General features: G+C 35.1%; 1 protein-coding gene across 1 annotated transcript in view; it reads right to left on the bottom strand.

Moving 5' to 3' along the window:
• The window catches only part of TECRL (trans-2,3-enoyl-CoA reductase like), a 131,624-nt gene that overhangs the window by 83,395 nt on the left and 26,251 nt on the right, over positions 1-21,978 (bottom strand). Inside the window, exon 2 of the mRNA XM_065914673.1 lies at positions 14,464-14,515. Within this exon, the coding sequence (XP_065770745.1) occupies positions 14,464-14,515 (52 nt within the window). The remainder of the gene's footprint in view (positions 1-14,463; positions 14,516-21,978) is intronic.

The raw sequence follows: 21,978 nt of genomic DNA, 5'->3' as shown, positions 1-21,978 counted from the left end.
TTGACACCTCTTCTTAATATCTTCTGCTTCTGTTAGGTTCATACCATTTCTATCCTTTATTGGGCCCATCTTTGCATGAAATATTCCCTTGATATCTCTAATTTTCTTGAAGAGATCTCTAGTCTTTCCCATTCTGTTGTCTTCCTCTACTTCTTTGCATTGATTGCTGAGGAAGGCTTTCTTATCTCTCCTGGCTATTCTTTGGAATTCTACATTCAGATGGGAATATCTTTCCTTTTCTCCTTTGCTTTTTGCTTCTCTTCTTTTCACAGCTATTTGGAAATATTTGCCTCCTCAGACAACCATTTTGCCTTTTTGCATTTCTTTTCCATGGGAATGGTCTTGATCCCTGTCTCCTGTACAATGTCATGAACCTCCATCCATAGTTCATCAGGCAGTCTATCAGATCTAGTCCCTTAAATCTATTTCTCACTTCCACTGTAAAGTCATAAGGGATTGATTTAGGTCATACCTGAATGGTCTAGTGGTTTTCCCTACTTTAATCATTTTAAGTCTGAATTTGGCAACACAGTGTTCATGATCTGAGCCACAGTCAGCTCCTGGTCTTGTTTTTGCTGACTGTATAGAGCTTCTCCATCTTTGACTGCAAAGAATATAATCAATCTGATTTCAATGTTGACCATCTGGTGATGTCCATGTGTAGTCTTCTCTTGTGTTGTTGGAAGAGGGTGTTTGCTATGACCAATGCGTTTTCTTGGCAAAACTCTATTAGCCTTTGCGCTGCTTCATTCCATACCTTAGTGATTAAATTTCTAGAAGAGGCATAGCCCCTTAATCCATAGCTTTCACATGATGTAACCTTGACTGTTATCAAAGGATAAACCACTTGCCAAATTACTCCATTTCTCCATCTAAGTTATTGACAAGGTTCATAATTCCTTTTGCTGGAGCAAACTGTTAGATAAAGAATGTTAGCTGCTTCTTGATTTAGCAGTCAATCAGTTTTGTAAGAGAAGCTTTCTGCCACTTCTTTCTTTGGTGGTATTTATCATTTTTCGAGCTTCTTTTGTAGAAGAGATCAGGGAATTCTAAGCCTTGTCAGGGAGGCTCCTTTCAAATTGCCTAGAAAACACTCATTATTCTATCCTATAAATCCTTCTACTGTGTTATCTTTATTTGAGTTACTCTCTTTGAACCTTTCAAAGTTTACCATTATTTTTATCTCCCTGGCCTTATGGCAAAGACATATATGTATTTCAACTGTCACAATAAATTATATATTCCTTCCTGTGAATGACACTAAAGTTGGATTGCTAAATCCACTGTTCCTTCTCTTGCTTTTTTCCTAGGGCTCTGTTTGGGAGCTGCAGAGATAATGATCCAATAGATTACAAATATCATTGAAACTTCTTATGATTTTGTTAAGTAATTGATAACCTTCAGGTGAAAGTGAAAATGAAGTCACTCAGTTGTGTTCGACTCTTTGCAACCTCATGGACTGTAGCCTACCAGACTCCTCCGTCTATGGGATTTTCCAGGCAAGAATACTGGAGTGAGTTGCCATTTCCTTCTCCAGGGGATCTTCCCATCCCAGGGATCAAACCCGGGTTTACCACATTGCAGGCAGATGCTTTACCTTCTAAGCCACGAGAGGAATAATGTAAGTCATGGGCAGAAATGATTTTGCTTTTGCTTTCAGAAACTAATTCTATGATAGAGAGCCAGTGCAAAAATTACACTTCAGCTATTTGTCATTCATTTTTTTACCTTAGTTTATATACTACTAACTCTTGTTAGCCACACAATAGAAAATGTCATTAGCAGTTTCAAGACATATTTTCATTCTTTCCTTTTATTCATATTAATGATTTTTAAAATTTAATTATTTGTTTTATGGTGACGTATGGCATTAGACAGAGATTTCAGTTATTGGAACCAATTGAGAACTAGGCTTAGAATGATATCACTATTAATTATTACATAATTTCTAAATAAACTTTCTAGTTAGCTCCCTACTTTCCAATGGGGAGTAACAATAACCTTTACCATGGAAAATAAATTTGTATTATTTTTATTTCTACCTGAAGAAATTAACAAAAATATAACTCAGTAAAACAAAGACAGTGGAGATTAGTGGTTAAAATACAAGGTATAAAATCATATTATATAGATCTCCTAAGTAAATTATATAGTTTGAATTTCAGCTCAGCCATTTATTAGCTCTGTGACCTTGTTCAAGTTATCTATTCTTTTTTAAAAAGACTTTCATCTGTAAAATGAAAATTACAATACCACTAGATGACCATAGAGTTGTACTTATTTTCAATTTGCTATATGGGAATATCTGAGGGGATTCATGATGCAAAGAGAGTGTTTGACAAATTTGACTACATTCATTTTATGTTGATACTATAAATGTTAATGCAAGTGAGCTAGAGCTTAGCACAGAGGTATTATAAGGCACAGTATTTCATAGCAAGTGCTCAATTTTGATGCTGGCTTAATTTTAAAAATCACAGGATGGTTGTTACAATAAAAAGTTTTCCCTTCATTTTTCTTCATGATTCCCTCCAATTTTCTTAAACACAAATTTTTTATCAATTTTGACAAATATATTGCTAGTCCATATAAACACTATAAGAAGGAAAATTCCATAGGATTGTTATTCTAATTTCATGATGGTATTATTTCTGATGGTTTTCTTTCTTTAATTTTTGTGTATTTATTTTAAATTCTGCACCCAGTTACAATAGATGCATGATAGAGTCTCCCCACCACACACACACCAACAGGCAAATCTCAGGACACTATAGTGTCATCCTACAATTTGAATCAATTCTGACACTATATACCTGGAGAGAGCATCAGGTCCACAGGTTAAATGTTATATCCTATAAACTTGCTCTTCTCCCCCACCCCCCGCCATCTTCCGATGCCAGTTTCAGGTCTAAGTTCTCACCTGCACTTCTAACCAATTGGCCTCAGAGATTCCCATAACCCTTCCCTTGGGTTCAATTAATTTGCTAGTGCAACTAACAGAACTCAAAGAAACATTGTACTTAACTACATGTTTCTTTAAAGAAAAACAAGCAAACAAACAAAAAACACCTTTTAATTGGAGTATATTCAATTAAAAATGTGATAGCTTCAGGTGGACTGCAAAGGAACTCAGTCATACCTATGCAAGGATCCATGGCAGGTTTCCTAAAAAGGAACATAATTCAGGAATAGCTAGATGGATGAGATACGAAGGGCAAAGTACAGGGAATAGTCACAGAGCTTCCAGGCCCCCTCTCCAGATCTACACCAGCCTCTCTGAACCCCCTCCATTAGGATTTTTATGAAAGCTTCATTACTTGGGCATGATTGAATAAATCACAGGTCATTGGAAATTGTTTCAATTTCCAGCTCCTTTGAAAGTTCCAACCCTCTATTTACAGCTTGACAATTAGCACCGATTTTTCAGGGAGGTCTAGAATTCACCACATTAACAGGAAAAAACAAAAACAAAAACAAACAAAAAACCTTTATGCATTATCACTTTAAAATTTTCAAGGGTTTTAGAAGCTTAGACCAGAAAAAGGGGACAAATAAAGTACATATATATTTTATTATAAATCACAATATAATAATAGCATCCTAATATATTTTGATGAATTTAAAAGGAAGCATGAGCTAAAACACTAAAAAACATGTATTGCTTAAAAATTTCTAAATAGCCCTCAGATTGGGAGAAAATAATAGCAAATGAAGAAACAGACAAAGGATTAATCTCAAAACTATATAAGCAACTCCTGAAGCTCAATTCCAGAAAAATAAATGACCCAATCAAACAATGGGCCAAAGAACTAAACAGACATTTCTCCAAAGAAGACATACAGATGGCTAACAAACACATGAAAAGATGCTTAACATCACTCATTATCAGAGAAATGCAAATCAAAACCACAATGAGGTACCATTACACGCCAGTCAGGATGGCTGCTATCCAAAAATCTATAAGCAATAAATGCTGGAGAGGGTGTGGAGAAAAGGGAACCCTCTTACACTGTTGGTGGGAATGCAAACTAGTACAGCCGCTATGGAAAACAGTGTGGAGATTTCTTAAAAAACTGGAAATAGAACTGCCATATGACCCAGCAATACCACTTCTGGGCATACACACCAAGGAAACCAGACCTGAAAGAGACACGTGCACCCCAATGTTCATCACAGCACTGTTTATAATAGCCAGGACATGGAAGCAGCCTAGATGCCCATTAGCAGATGAATGGATAAGGAAGCTGTGGTACATATACACCATGGAATATTACTCAGCCGTTAAAAAGAATTCATTTGAATCAGTTCTAATGAGATGGATGAAACTGGAGCCCATTATACAGAGTGAAGTAAGCCAGAAAGATAAAGAACATTACAGCATACTAACACATATATATGGAATTTAGAAAGATGGTAATGATAACCCTATATGCAAAACAGAAAAAGAGACAGAGAACTACAGAACAGACTTTTGAACTCTGTGGGAGAAGGTGAGGGTGGGATGTTTCAAAAGAACAGCATGTATATTATCTATGGTGAAACAGATCACTAGCCCAGGTGGGATGCATGAGTCAAGTGCTCGGGCCTGGTGCACTGGGAGGACCCAGAGGAGTCGGGTGGAGAGGGAGGTGGGAGGGGGGATTGGGATGGGGAATACATGTAACTCCATGGCTGATTCATGTCAATGTACGACAACCCACTGAAATGTTGTGAAGTAATTGGCCTCCAACTAATAAAATAAAATTAAAAAAAAAAAAAAAACAAAAAACAGGAGTGCCACTGCCCTTGACAACAGTCTGGGCCATCAGCTAACTAGGCCAAACCCTGTGCCTATGATATGCATAAAGCCATAGGCTGCTCATAAGCAGAGTCAGTGTAAAGTGGAAAACTCTAGGCTGCATCTACATGAAGTATACCTGAAAATAGATGGTGAGCAATCCTGCCGTGTGGCATAAGGAAAGTAGTATGAACATACTTGATACAGTGGTCTTTGTCATTATCGCCATGTGAATTATAAATGTAAAGCTGTTTGTTCTATTATTTTTCATCACTTTTCAACTTACAATAAACCCTGTTAGCAGTAATGAGTTAAAAAAAAAATAAAAATAAAAATAAAAAAATAAAAATAAAAATTTCTAAATAAAAAAGCAATAAAACTTTTGTTTCAAATAAGGATCCAGAGTATTTATGGTGAATTATCTAGAAAAACTTCATCAAGTGTTTGGTATGTATGCTTACCTTAGTCAGATTCTTATATAGTTAATTTGCCAATTATGTATAAGTGTTGATATAGACTTTGAAAATAGGTTTTGATATAACATTGAATAGCAAATGTTATATGATCTGTTACTTAAAAAAAGATTGAATTTCATTTAATACTCTTGAAATACTCATTAGAATTTATATGCCATCCACCTTTAAATCTAGTTTTAATTATAATGATGGTAGAGTGTGGTGTATAGAGACATGAGGGTGAAAATCACTGATGTTCTCCAGGAGAGACTTCAAGATACAAACAAACACAATGATTACAAATGTTAATGAATAGAGAATATGCAGCGAAGGCCCAGAAGAAGAAGTGAAATAGGCAAAAGTATATATTTGTGTGCACATGCATATACATAATTTATAGCTTTATATGTATCTTTTCTTCAGGAAAGCCATTGATCTTTCTCCTTAGTCTTAACAGCTAATATTATAATTGTAGTTTTCTTCCCCCTCATCTTTTCACCAGTCTGATTGTTCATTAGAGTGTCACCAGGGTGACCTAAAATGTGTCATATACCAAAGCAGAATTGAAAAACATTAACCTTAGAAGTGGATGATAGTCATTTTATAGAATGAGAAAAACCCCAGTAAAGTAAGTTCTAAAATAAAGCTAAGAAAAATATTAAACTTACACAAGTCAGAGAGATAGGAGGAAGACAAAAAATCCAGATCAATTTCCAGTAGCCATATATGGATGTGAGAGTTGGACTATATGGAAAGCTGGGTGCTGAAGAATTGATGCTTTTGAACTGTGGTGTTGGAAAAGACTCTTGAGAGTCTCTTGGACGGCAAGGAGATCCAACCAGTCCATTCTAAAGGAAGTTAGACCTGAATATTCACTGGAAGGACTGATGCTGAAACTGAAACTCCAATACTTTGGCCACCTGATGAGAACTGAACAATGGAAAATACCCTGATGCTGGGAAAGACTGAAGGTGGGAGGAGAAGGGGACAACAGAGGATAAGATGGTTAGTAAGCTCAGGGCGTTGGTGATGGACAGGAAAACCTGGCATGTTGTTGTCCATGGGGTCGCAAAGAGTTGGACATGACTGAGCAACTGAACTGAACTGAAGAGAACAAATGATAGAGATAAAAGACATACAAGGGGAAATTTTCCTTTCAAGAAATCTAGTCTTTTGATAAGAGTTATAAATATATATATATAATTTTCTTTACAAAGTTAACACACATTCCTATTACAACTCCAAGACCTAGAAATAAACAGCATTTGAAGTTTCTTAATAAAAAATCACTTGATGTCAGAAACATAAGTGACTGGAAAAAATATTATAGTTCTAACACTGTAGTTATAAAACAACTGTATATGTAAAATATATAACTACACATTTAATATGTATTTTTATTGTTTAAATAATTTATGGATTTTAATAAATGATGATACTAGCAAATTTTAAAATATGTTAAAAGGATGAAATATTAAAGTGATCAACAGATCACTCTTTTTTATAATTATGTATGCAGTCACTTCCTAAGTCAATTTGGCCTTAGGAAGAATCACTGCAAAAAGCTAGTGGAAGGTGATGGAATTCCAGCCGAGCTACTTCAAATCCTAAAAGATGATGCTGTGAAAGTGCTGCACTCAATATACCAGCAGATTTGGAAAACTCAGCAGTGGCCACAGGACTGGAAAATGTCAGTTTTCATTCCAATTCCAAAGAAGGGCAATGCCAAAGAATGTTCAAACTATTGCACAATTGCACTCATCTCACATGTTAGCAAAGTAATGCTCAAATTTCTCCAAGTGAGGTTTCAACTCTATGTGAACAAAGAAATTCCAGATGTTCAAGCTGAATTATGAAAACGCAGAGGAACCAGAGATCAAATTGGCAACATCCATTGGATCATCGAAAAAGCAAGAGAGTTCCAGAAAAATATCTACTTCTGCTTCATTGACTATGCTAAAGCCATTGACTGTGAGGATCACGAGAAACTGGTAAATTCTTCAAGAGATGAGAATACCAGACCACTTTACCTGACTCCTGAGAAACCTGTATGCAGGTGAAGAAGCAACAGTTAGAACTGGACATGTAACAATGGACTGGCTCCAAATTCAGAAGAGTATGTCAAGGCTATATATTTTCACCCTGATACTTTAAATTATATGCAGAGTACATCATGCGAAATGCCAAACTGGATGAAGCACAAGTTAAAGTCAAGATTTTGGGGAGAAATATCAATAACATCAAATATCCAGATAACACCTTCCCTATGGCAGAAAGAAAGGAACTAAAAAGTTTTTTGATGAAAGTGAAAGAGGAGAGTGAAAAACTTGGTTTAAAACTCAGTATTCAAACAACAAATATCAAGACATCAAGTCTCATCACTTCACGGCAAATAGATGGGGAGACAATGGAAACCATGACAGACTATTTTCTTGGGCTCCAAATCACTGCAGATGGTGACTGCAGCCATGAAATTAAAAGACATTTGCTCTTTGGAAGAAAAGCTATGACCAATCCAGACAGAAAGGCAGAGACATAACTTAGTCAACAAATATCTGTATAGTCAAAGCTATAATCTCTGCAGTAGTCTTGTATGTGAGAGTTGGACCATAAGGAAATATGAGCGCCAAAGAATTGACGCTTTTGAAGTGTGGTGTTGGAGAAGACTCTTGAGAGTCCCTTGAACTGCAAGGAGATCTAAGTAGTCCAACCTAAAGGAAATCAGTCCTGAATAGTCATTGAAAGGTCTGATGCTGAAGCTGAAACTCCAGTACTTTGGTCACCTGATGAGAAGAACTGACTCATTAGAAAAGACCCTAATGCTAGGAAAGTTTGAAGGTAGGAGGAAAAAGGGATGACAGAGGATGAGATGGTTGGATGGCATCACCAACTCAATGGACATTAGTTTGAGCAAGCTCCGGGAGTTGGTGATGGACAGCAAAACCTGGTGTGCTACAGTCCGTGGGATTGCAAAAAGTCAGACATGACTGAGCAACTGAACTGAACTGAATACAGTCATATATTGTTGGATTTAGCAATATTTTTTAGTGAATTAAGCATAATTTAATTGACATCTAGATATGTCTCTGTCATGTAATATGGAAAAAATGGTTTTGTGTTTCTGTAGTTTATAAAATCTGAAGACTAATACTTTTTTTGAAGTACATTCTAATAAATGCAATATTTTAGGAGATTCTTTAAGTGGCAGATATACTTTTAAAGGAGAGGTAATTTTGAAAAAAAGTAGAAAAAGTTACAGTTTATTTAAATCTATTAAAGTTTAGAGTTGTTCTTTGAAAAGTAATAAAAATAATAGCTGTCAAGAAATTTTTAAGTATATATGTCTTATTACCTTTAATATAGGTATTAAAACTAACCATATTGTCATATTTTCAACTGTCCAGACATAAAACTGGATATTTCTAGAAGTTTTCACAAGCTACTGCACCTCACTTTAATTACTAGAAAGAAGTTCTAGACAATGTAAATGTAGTGTGTGCTCAGTTGCTCAATTGTGTCCAACTCTTTGCCATCCCATGGTTTGTAACCCTCCAGGCTCCTCTGTCCAAAGAATTATCCTGGCAAGAATAGTAGAGTAGGTTGCAATTCCTTCCTTCAGGGAATCTTACCAGTCATAAATTGAACCTACATCCCCTGAATCTCTTGCATTGGCAGGCAGGTTCTTTATCAGTGAGCCGCCTGTGAAGACCACATAAATGTAGTGGTGGTTTAGTCGCTAAGCCATGGCCAACTTTTTTCGGCCTCATGGACTGTATGTGGCCTGCTAGGTTCCTCTGCCATTGGATTTTCCAGGCAAGGGTACTGAATTGGGTTGCCATTTCCTTTTCCACGGGATCTTCCCCACCCAAGGATTGAACTAGGTCTCCTGAATTGCAGATAGAATCTTTACCAACTGAGTCATAAAAGAAGCCCATACATAAATTTAGAACTGGATCTAAAATTTTGTTGACATATAATTATGTCTATATGCAGATACAGACTAACATAAAAATGGTCACAGTATCACACATCAAGGTGACTGCGCAGTCTTTCTAAGTATACATTAGCTTATGATTAATTTCCTTGTTTCTAGAAAATAATAGAAGTAATAAATGTATACTATCATTATTAAATGAAATAATTTTGTCATATCTTTCTATTTTACAGTAAGAAAAGTGTTTCTGAAGTGTCTTCACACTTATTACTGCAATCTAAACTTTCTGAAACCATTTTACTAGATAAAATTACTAAGTCTTTCCAAGGATGGCAATTCAATTGCTAGCTTAATAAAACAACTGCATTTAGAATCTAAATAAACTGTAGATACTCATGGAAACATCCAAGGCAACATCTTTCACATACACTATGTAAGATATAAATTTGGAGCATCAATAATTTAGAATATATTGGCATAAATATACAGAAAATTTTAAATTACCAACCTGAAAAAGAATTAATCCATTATAGATCTCTGCACTTCTCTTGCTTTATTCTTTTCCTCTCCACTATATAATTCATTTTGTTTCTTTTTAACAAGTCCAAATCTGACACGTCTTTATGGTAAAATATCAGAACTCACCTTCCTCTAGAATTTTAAACTGGTTAAACCTGTTTTCCCCTTCATGGATCACAGCCTTGTTATGGCGAAGGGGCTTGTGTAACTCTGAAGCTATGAAACATGCCATGTAGAGCTACCAAGATGGAGGGGTCAAAGTGGAGAGTTCTGACAAAACGTGGTTCACTGGAAGAGGGATGGCAAACCACTCCAGGATTCTTGCTGTGAGAACCCCATAAACTGTATGGGAAGGCAAAAACATGAAACCAGAGGATGAGCCCACAAGGTCAGAAGGTGTCCAGTATGTTACTGGGGAAGAGCAGAGGGTAATTACTAATAGCTCCAGAAAGAATGAAGAGGCTGGGCCAAAGCAAAAACGATATTCAGTTGTTGATGTGCCTGGTGGTTAAAGTAAAGTCCAATGCTGTAAATAACAATATTACATAGGAATCTGGGATGTTAGGTCCATGAAATAAGGTAAAATTGGATGTGATCAAATGGGAGATGGCAAGAGTGAACATTGACATCTTAGTAATCAGTGAACTAAAATGGATAAGGATAGGCGAATCTAATTCAGATGACCATTATATCTACTACTGTGGACAAGAATCCCTTAGAAGAAATGAAGTAATCCTCACAGTGAATAAAATAGTCCATAATGCAGTACTTGGGTAAAATCTCAAAAACAAAAAAGTGATCTCCATTTGTTTTCAAGGCAAACCATTCAACATCACAGTAATCTTAGTCTATGCCCCAACCACTGATGCTGAAGAAGCTGAAGTTGATCAGTTCTATGAAGACCTACAAAACCTCCTAGACTAATACACACACACACACACACACACACACACACACACACACACACACACACACACACAAAGTCCTTTTCATCATAGAGGATTGGAATACGAAGATATGAAGTCAAGAGATTTATAGAGTAGCAGGTAGGTTTGGCCATGGAGTACAAAATGAAGCAGGACAAAGACTAAGAGTTCTGTCAAGAGAACACACTGGTCATAGAAAGCACCCTTTTCCAACAACACAGTAGACATCTCTACATATGGACATCACCAGATAGTCAATACAAAAATCTGATTGCTTATATTCTTTGCAGCTGAAGATGAAGATGTTCTATACAGTGAGCAAAAACGAGACTTGAAGCTGACTGTGGCTCAGATCATGAGCTTCTTATTGCAACATTCAGTCTCAAATTGAAGAAAGTAGGGAAAACCTCTAGGCCATTCAGGTATGACCTAAATCAAATTACTTATGATTATACAGTGGAGGTGACAAATAGATCCAAGAGATTATATCTGATAGACAGAATGCCTGAAGAATTATGGATGGATATCCATTACATTGTACACAAGGCTGAAGCCAAAATCACCCCAAAGAAAAATAAATGCAAGAAGTCAAAGTGGCTGTCTGAGGAAATTTTGCAAATAGCTAAGGAAATAAAAGCAAAAAGCAAGGGAGAAAGGAAAAGATACACACAACAGAATGCCAAGTTCCAGAGAATAGCAAGGAGAGGTAAGAAGACCTTCTTGAATGAGCAGAGCAAAGAAGTAGAGGAAAACGATAGAATGGGAAAGACTGGGGGTCTTTTAAACAAAATTGTAGATACCCAGTGAACACTGCATGCAGGGATGGACACGATAAAGACAGAAACAGTAAGGAAATAGCATAAGCAAAAGAGATTAAGAACAGGTGGCAAGAATACACAGAAGTACTATACAAAAAAGCTCTTGATCTGGATAACCCTGATGGTGTGGTCACTCACCTAGAGGCAGACATCCGGGAATGTGAAGAAGAACTAAAGAGCCTCTTGATAAAAGTGAAAGAGGAGAGTGAAAATGTTAGCTTAAAGCTCAACATTCAGAAAACTAAGATCATGGCATCCAGTCCCATCACTTCATGGCAAATAGATGGGGAAACAGTGAAAACAGTGAGAGACTTTATTTTGGGAGCTCCAAAATCACTGCAGATGGTGATTGCAGCCTTGAAATTAAAAGACGCTTACTCCTTAGAAGAAAAGTTATGACCAGTCTAGACAGCATATTAAAAAGCAGAGACGTTACTTTGCCAACAAAGGTCCATCTAGTCAAAGCTATGGTTTTTCCAGTAGTCATGTATGGATGTGAGAGTTGGACTATAAAGAAAGTTGAGCACCGAAGAATCGATGCTTTTGAACTGTGGTGTTGGAGAAGACTCTTGAGAGTCCCTTGGACTGCAAAGAGATCAAACCAGTCCATCCTAAAAGAGATCGGTCCTGGATATTCATTGGAAGGACTGATGCTGAACCTGAAACTCCAATATTTTGGCCACCTGATGAGAAGAACCAACTCATTGGTAAAGATCCTGATGCTGGGAAATATTGAAGGCAGGAGGAGAAGCGGACGACCCAGGATGAGTTGGGTGGCCATCACTGACTCAATGAACATGAGTTTGAATAAACTCCAGGAGTTGTTGTTGGACAGGGAGGCCTGGGTTACTGCAGTTCATGGGGTTGCAAAGAGTTTGACATGAACGAGTGACTGAACTGAATTGATTACTTACAAATCTAGTTTTGGTGATGGAATTCCATCTGAACTACTTAAAATACTAAAAGAAGTTCTTGTTAAAGTGCTGCACTCAATATGTCATCAAATTTAAAAAACTCAGCAGTGGCCACAGGACTGTAAAAGGTCAGTTTTCATTCCCATCGCAAAGAAGCGTAGTGTCAAAGAATGTTCAGACTACAGTACAGTTGTGTTTATTTCACTTGATACTGATGTTATGCTCAAAATCCTTCAAATGAGTTTTCAATAGTATGTGAACAGGGAACTTCCAGATGTATAATCCAAATTTAGAAAAAGCAGAGGAACCTGAGATCAAATTGCCAACATTTGTTGGATCATAGAGAAATTTTCTAATGATTCCAGTAAAACACCTACTTCTTCTTCACTGACTACACTAAAGCCTTTGACTATGTGGATAATAACAAACTGTGGAAAGTTCTTAAAGAGATGGGAATACCAGACCACCTTACCTGTTTTCTGAGAAACCTGTATGCTTGTCAAGAAGCAACAGTTAAAACTGAACATGGAATAAGTGACTGGTTCCAAACTGGTAAAGGAGAATGTCAAGATGACAAGTATACTCTCACCCTGTTTGTTTAACTTAAATGCAGAGTACATCATGCAAATGCCAGGGTGGATGAATCACAAGCTGGAATCAAGATTGCTAGGAGAGATATCAACAATATATATCTTTATATAGATACATATAACATATATAGTATATATAATATATATTATGTATATAATATAATATAATTGATATAATATATGCAATATATGACATATATTTATTATATATGTATAGAATCTTTTTCATGAGAAAATTTTTGAGGGCTAATGAGAAATTTTCTGTCTTCATTTGTTCATTATGCTTATCATAATGTCATATACATAAAGTATTCAGTAAATATACTGCATCTTTCCTGAAAGAAAATAATGAAATAATTTTTCCTAGTTTACTCAAGTATTTTTTTAAAAATTGATATATGAAATTATTAGCTTTAAATATTTTCTGAAAAGAAACATTGCTCAAATAAATCTAGAAGTTTTAAAAATGCTCCTTTTCAAAAATCTATACAATGTGCAACACCAAATTATTCTAATGTAAAGATTGGAAATATGGACTTAGGGCAATAATGATGTGTCATTGTAGGTTGAGGGAGTATAACAAATGTACTCTTCTGAATGTTATGGTGGAGAACACTGTCCATGGTCTTCTGTGTTTGTCCAGCATAAAAAATCCACTTGCAATGCAGGAGACAAGGGTTTGATCGCTGAGTCAGGATGATCCCCTGGAGGAGGAATGGCAACCCAATCCAGTATTCTCTCCTGGAAAAATCCCATGGAGAGAGGAGCCCGTGGGATCCCAAAAAGTCAGGCACGACTGGGACTGAGCGTGCATGCTGTCCATGTGCGGGGCAGGGGAACACTGGAGCTCTGTGTACTTTCTGCACAAGTGAATCTAAAAATGCCCTAAAAATGAAGTTTATTAAAAATTGTTAACTAGTAATTATAGGCATCATCACTATGTTAACAATTATAGGTAAACTAATCAAAAAGTTATAACAATAAAAATTAAACAAATTACATATATATATATGTACTTCCCTGGTGGCTCAGACGGCAAAGCGTCTGTTTACAATGTGGGAGACCTGGGTTCCATCCCTGGGTTGGGAAGAAATAATAATAGGACATCTATTAATGAGGAAAATCTAGCCACTAATAAATTTAAATAACAATTTAAATGCAATTTTTTAAGTATTCCTATGTAATAGATATTTAATCAGTATAAATACATGAAGTAAAAAAAAATGCTCTATGTTTGCTTAAATATAAAGAAATACCTTATATTGATTAATGACTTTCACATATAGGATGTTTCTTGTTAGAATGGAAAAGTTCAAATAAACTTTGGGTTTTGAAGATTAAAGTGTGAGAAGAGGTAGATATGAAAATGTTCACGATGAAGGGGTGTTTAGCATAGTACTATTTCTGAGTTCCACATAAAAATATGATTTCCACATTCTCGCTCCATCATAATATTGAACTTAGAGGTAAATCTGAACCAATTTGAGAAAAAGACTGTAATATAAATTCAAAATTATATATAAGACTTACATGCTTTGTGAAATTTCTGCTTAACATCATGAATGGTAGATTTTTGTGTCACCTGAAAAATGGAGAGAATGATTAAGAAAAAGTATTCATTTGTTTGCTTCATATTCATTTAATAAGAAAATATTTGTTTAATATGTTTAAAATATAAAATAAGTACAAAATGCCTAGCTTTTTTGTTTAGCTCTCTAGTCACTACATATCTGATGATTTTGAAACATTGCCTCTTTAAGGCTTTTGCCAAAGTTTTGTATTTACATATAACAGCAATAATGTAATGATGAGGTCATCCAAATTTTTATTTCAAAATTTATTTTTATTAATTTTCTCTGCCTGTAATATTCAGTTTCTTAATTCCAAATTAGTGGGATTATCAATTAAAAGTATGAATTAATTCAAAAGAAATAAAGTAAAAGAGTTATCAGAGGAATGCAGGGATATAAAATTTATTTACACAAATAAAAGAGATATTTACTTCAGAATATCATGTAGAAAAACAAAATATTATAAGCCTCATAGATATTTTTTTAAAAATTTCACCCAAAGGTGTCATAGGACCATCAAAAATCTGTTAGATATATTTTTTTATTCTTTAAGGATATTATTATCTGGTCCTAATTTACAGAAATTAAATCTTTCCAATCTTAGAAAAGGACTTCCAGGTGGCACAGTGATAAAGAATCCACCTGCCAAAGCAGGAGATGCAAGAGACACAGACTCTATTCCTGGGTCAGGAAGAACCTTTGGAGTAGAAAATGGCAACAATAACAAAAAAGGAGAAAAGTGTGGCAGAGGATGAGATAATTAGTTAGCATTACCAACTCAATGGACAAGAATTTGAGCAAACTCAGTGAAGAAGGAATTCTGGTGTGTTGGAGTCACAAAGAGTTGAACATGACCTAGCAACTAAACAATAACTACAAAAATGATAGAAAAGAGAATAAGGGAAAATGTTTCTTCATCTAAATAGGAAAATTCATTAGGATAAGAGTTTTATCAAAACACCACAAACCATCACAGTACTTTCTGACTTTCTGACTCAGTCCCTAGCCAGCTTGCAAACTGAAATTCCCCTGCTTCTGATTTCCCATTGGCTTATGAAAAATGCAACAATCCTTCAAGGTCTATGTCAAAGACATTTTCATGTTCATGCAAGTCAAATATGTTTCCTTTCTCTAAACAAATATGGAATACTGTGTGCATGGTTTATTTTAGTTTTTGCTACATTAAAATCTTCTTATGGCTATTTTGGGAGGATAGCATAAAAAAAAAAAAAAAAAACAAAAACACACAAGTGTCCAAAAGGATGGTACATAATAATATTCTAGGCAGTTGTTATTGAAATTTTTATATTTAATATTATATTATAAATCAAAAGCATAACAAAGAGTACATTTATTTTACTATATTCCATTACCTCCTGTAACCAAGTGTGACAAACCATTCAGAATTTTTTATTTCTTCTATGTTTATAGTTTACTAAACCAGAAACTTTCAAGCACTGAAGAATGATATTTTTTTCATTTGTGTTGTGCTTTAAATTGCAAAAGAAACCTAAATGATTCTGTTAGTGTGAAATTTTAAGTTCTTCATATCATTTTCTTTTCTAAATATTGTAAAATATTTGAAAATTTTAGAGAGGATAATATATATTTATAGGCTTAAACATATCATGTTTTAATTTTGATTATTAAACTTCGATTTTTGAATTATATTTTTTAAAGGTGATGGTTTGTTTTAACAATATTTGCTCCATTGTTTCATTGTTATTTAATAACCATAAGTAGCATTACATAACAAAGACCATTATATGTTGTGGCCTCTGACAAAGATGCCTAAGATCCACGTACTATTCCCTAGAGTAACAAATATTTGTTCATCAGTCTTTTCAAGAGCCATCTATTTAAAAACATATCAATATATAATATAGTAATAATTCTCATGATTAACAGCTCCTCAGGTAGGGTTCACTGTAGGCTCAGCTCCCGCTATTTGAGGGCACATAATACCCCATGTCCGAGGTCAGGGGCGGCGGCCAACATGAGCTATCCCACGTCCAGGGTCAGGGGCGGCGGCCGAGAGGAGCAACCCCACATCCAAGGAGCAGAGGCTGCGCAGGGTCAGGAGGGCCAAGGGAAGCTACTCCATGTTCAAGGACAGGAGGGGCTACTTCATCCAAGCTAAGGATCAGCAACTGCGCTTTAATGGAGCAGCCATGAAGAGATACCCCAGTCCAAGGTAAGAGAAACCCAACTAAGATAGTAGGTGTTGCGAGAGGGCATCAGCGGGCAGACACACTGAAGCCATAATCACAGAAACTAGCCAATCTGATCACAGGACCACGGTCTTGTCTAACTCAATGAAACTAAGCCATGACGTGTGGGGCCACCCAAGACTGTCAGGTCATGGTGGAGAGGTCTGACAGAATGTGGTCCACTGGAGAAGGGAATGGCAAACCACTTCAGAATTCTTGCCTTGAGAACCCCATGAACAGTGTGAAAAGGCAAAATGATAGGATACTGAAAGAGGAACTCCCCAGGTTGGTAGGTGCCCAATATGCTACTGGAGATCAGTGGAGAAATAACTCCAGAAAGAATGAAGGGATGGAGCCAAAGCAAAAACAATACCCAGTTGTGGAAGTGGGGATGCAAACTAGTACAGCCGCTATGGAGAAAAGTGTGGAGATTCCTTAAAAAACTGGAATTAGAACTGCCATATGACCCAGCAATCCCACTCCTGGGCATACACACCGAAGAAACCAGATCTGAAAGAGACACGTGCACCCAATGTTCATCGCAGCACTGTTTATAATAGCCAGGACATGGAAGCAACCTAGATGCCCATCAGCAGACGAATGGATAAGGAAGCTGTGATACATATACATCATGGAATATTACTCAGCCATTGAAAAGAATTCATTTGAATCAGTTCTAATGAGATGGCTGAAACTGGAGCCCATTATACAGAGTGAAGTAAACCAGAAAGATAAAGACCAATACAGTATACTAACACATATATATGGAATTTAGAAAGATGGTAACGATAACACTATATGCAAAACAGAAAAAGAGACACAGATGTACAGAACAGACTTTTGGACTCTATGGGAGAAGGTGAGGGTGGGATGTTTCAAGAGAAAAGCATCAAAATATGTTTATTATCAAGGGTGAAACAGATCACCAGCCCAGGTTGGATGCATGAGACAAGTGCTCGGGCCTGGTGCACTGGGAAGACCCAGAGGAATCGGGTGGAGAGGGAGGTGGGAGGGGGGATCGGGATGGGGAATACGTGTAAATCCATGGCTGATTCATGTCAATGTATGACAAAACCCACTACTATATTGTAAAGTAATTGGCCTCCAACTAATAAAAATAAATGGAAAAAAAAATTTGCATGAAAACAGAAGCCCCTTGATCTGATACAAAAAATCTCTCACAAGTAGATTACTATGGAAAAACTATACGCTTTATTTTTCAACCCAGCATACAGTAAATGCCAATCTTCTAACTTGGCATATACACATTTTTGCCCCTGAATTTATAGACTTCCAAGACTAAAATTATGCTACCCTGAAATAAACCTACTTGTGGAAAGTGGATTATCATTACAAGCTTTTCACAAAGTTTTAAATTTAATTTTTTTATTAAGTTACATTTAAATTTTGCTTATTAAAAAAAGCTGCTGACTTTGAATAAATCTTTGAGAATTGCCCTTTTCTAGAACAATTTTAGTCAAATACAGCAGAAAAATATATTATTAACCATGAAATGATTCAGACAGTAAGTGTTGCTCAATTCACCAAAAAATTGTGCTTCGTCGACTCTTTCAGTACTTTAGTTGTATTCAGAGCACAAAAAGAGGAAACTATGATCATTAATAGAGCATATAAGACTTTCTGATTACTAAATAAATGTCTCTGTAAATACATTAAGAATTCTTTTCATAATAATTTCTACTTTAAGCCAGTTTAAACAACAGGGACCAACTATCTTTGCAATAATATATTCATTTTTGTAAATCACAATTAATTGCCCTGTTGGGATAAAAAAGTATTCTGTCATCTGAAATTCTAAAATTCTCTTCATTAATCTTTCTTTATAATCAGAGTGACTTAATCTTAAAATATTAAGTACACAAGGTAATTGATGTTTGTTAGTTGAACCAAAAATTTATACCTAAATTTCTACTAATCATAGTTGAGTTTTGCATCATCATTACTTTTTTCATTTAAGGTGATGAACTTAGAAAAATATTTTCACATTAAAGTGCAATTTAAGGTTTGCTTGAATTTCCCCCTTGTGAAAAGACTGCAGTATTTCACAAAATAATATTTTTTCACTATTACTACTTTTTAAAACTTTGAAAGTGGCAATTCTTTTACTGTCTGAGCCACCAGGGAAGTTCTTTATATACTACAGTGGGTTATTTTTAAAAAGGTCTTGCAGTGCCAAAAAAAACCCCTGTATGTATACATATATGTATTTCAGATTTTATTATCATAGCAAATGGTTCTTTATACGTTACAGTAGCACATTTTGTCAATTATTTTTAAAACATAGAAATAAGCAATAATACATAATTATTTAAAATTTTCACCTTGGAAAGTTTCAAAAATATATTCTTCTGAATAATTTTCTTTTAAATAAATACTTAGCTTCCAGTAAATTATTTGTAGATATAAATTTTACCTAGAATTATAGCACAGATATTATGTATTTTCTCATTACATATACAAATATATCATATGTATTGTAAATATAAGTGTAGAAATAAAATTAAAGTTGAAAATATGACTTGAGTATCTGATTTTGCTCTATATAACTATTATATGATTACAACATTGCAGACATAAATACAATGTCAATAACCACTCCAAAACTAACATTTAATTTTTGTAATCCTTCAATAAAATTAAATTTTCTTTAGTGACTAAAATATTCATTTATATTGTCTATTACCAAGCCATTTCATTTCTATTTAATATGAAAATAATAGTCTTTATATATTATGTACTGAACAAAGGGCTATTTCTATACATTTTTTCTGCCTTATAGCTTGATATTCTAACATATGGAAAATAAGAAAGAAAATGTAAACTAGCAACTAGAATTTGATGCCCCATGAAAATACAAAAAATAATTTAAAAAAGTGTTTCATTTTATTAAATTAGAAAATAATGTGTTGGATTTTATTTAATATTTTTTTATTTTTTTTATTGTTATTTTTTTTAATTTTTGTTTTTGTGTTGGATTTTAAAACCACACAGTTTTTCATGGTGAATAACCTTTCTCAAGTATTTTTTAGAATATATACTTTATTACCTAAGTGAGAATATTTTAGGACTAAAGGAAACCATAAAGACAAAAGAATTATAAGCATATTTATGAAATTAATGTTTATGATTATTTCTTGAATAACTGATTATGCTTTCCTATTGCAAGTTTGTGAAGTCAAAATAATCCTTGCACTCAGGGAAGTTTGCACTTAACACTGTATTACTGAAATAAGGAAGCCTAAGTAATGTGTAAATGAAGTGGTTTGTCCATACATATTGGAGGACTTTTTCAAATAAAATAGTTATAACCTATGAGAAAATTAAGTAATTGTTTTTTAAATTATTTTATAAAAGCTAGTGATCAAATGACAATTATATTCATTTCCAAATAATCAACACATATCATTAATGAAAATTAACTATATGAAGAAAACATTTAACAAATGGTTGATATTCTGTTACTTACTGATTAATTATTCAGCCTCATAATCATAGGGAAGAAACTATAGATAGATAGATAGATAGATAAATGCATTATCCAAATTAATTTATATTTATTTCTTTGACAAAGGTTATTTTTCCATAAATACAAAAATTTTATATCAATATGCAGAAGAATTGATGTTTTTGAACTGTGGTGTTGGAGAAAACTTTTGAGAGTCCCTTGGGCTGCAAGGAGATCGAATCAGCCCATCCTAAGGGAGATCAGTCCTGGGTGTTCATCGGAAGGACTGATGCTGAAGCTGAAACTCCAATACTTTAGTCACCAGATGCAAAGAGCTGACTCGTTTGAAAAGACCCTGATGCTGGGAAAGATTGAGAGCAGGAGGAGGAGGGGACGGCAGAGGATGAGCTGGTTGGATGGCATTACCGACTCAATGGACATGAATTTGGGTAAACTCCAGGAGTTGGTGATGGACAAGGAGGCCTGGCGTGTTGCGATTCATGGGGTCGCATAGAGTCGGACACAACTGAGCGACTGAACTGACCTGAACTGAACTACAGTTCATTAAACGTAAATTCAAATAAAACTAAAGGGGAAATAAGATGTCTATATGATATATTTTAAATCTACTTTGGAATTTTCTTTATTACAATCTGAAATGTTTCAGGGCCACATTTAAGTGATATAATTGCCTAATAATTACCAGAATAAAATTATTGGAAAAAGTAAGGATTTATGTGCTTAGTCACTCAGTCGTGTCTGACTCTTTGCGACCCCATGAACTGTAGCCTGCCCGACTCCTCAGTCCATGAGGATTCTCCAGGCAAGAATACTGGAGTGGGTTACCATGCCCTCTTCCATGGGGCCTTGACAACCCAGGGATCGAACCCAGGTATTCCACATTGCAGGCAGATTCTTTACCTTCAGAGCCACCAGGGAAGCCCAAGGATTTATAGTCTTTCGAAAAAATTTTGATAAAATATAGTTGGTTATGAGTTTTTGATTTGCAGTGACAATGACAAAGACATTTACCAAAGTTGCTTAGCCTTTAGTTATAAAAAGAAAATATGATATTTATGAATAAGCGTTGCCATGAAATGTATGTTGAATAAAGTCTTAAATACAGTGAAAATACCAATGGAAGTGATAAGTAATAATGAGTCCAGCGTTAGAAGTATCAGCCTGCATTGTTTATATGCTATTTATTGGTGGTAAAAGTACACATTATTCTCTGCTATTTTGCTCTGATAAGAACAACATTTTGCAAGTCATCCCATCAAGAAGTAGAATTATTGCCCTCGATGTTAAATTTAAGCTAGCCTTGCTATTTACTTTAACCAAAAGCATGTGTTGAAAGTGAGACTTTGCAAATCATGGAGCTAAGATTCAAGAGGCCATGTATTTTCCATTCCTTCTGCTAACACCCTGATCAGTACCTTGTAACAGATCCTAAGTTAACTTCCCCAGTGATGACAGACACATGGCCCTGTGCACCTTTTCCTAGAGCTCACTCCCAGATCAGTCAACTAGCTTCCTGGCAGCGAGCTGCAAGTCTTTGCCAGCCCAGCAGACATCATCAGAACTGTTGAACAGCTGTATGCTAAACTCCCAAACAGAATAATGAGGTAAGTAAATGGCTTTTGTGTTGCTAAGTTTTAGAGTATTTGCTCTCAAGTGTTAAAGAGCTATTAAAAACATTAATCATGTAAGAGGACAAGGAAAAGAAATACATAGCTCAATTATTTCATTGTATAGGTTACAGACATTTAGAAGAGTGGTGTTTATTTTTTACAAGTTT

This window comes from Muntiacus reevesi, chromosome 22 (assembly GCF_963930625.1).
Source record: "Muntiacus reevesi chromosome 22, mMunRee1.1, whole genome shotgun sequence".
Classification (NCBI taxonomy): Eukaryota; Metazoa; Chordata; class Mammalia; order Artiodactyla; family Cervidae; genus Muntiacus; species Muntiacus reevesi.
The sequence above is the reverse complement of the archived record's forward strand: the minus strand, read 5'-3'. Positions and strand labels throughout refer to the sequence as shown.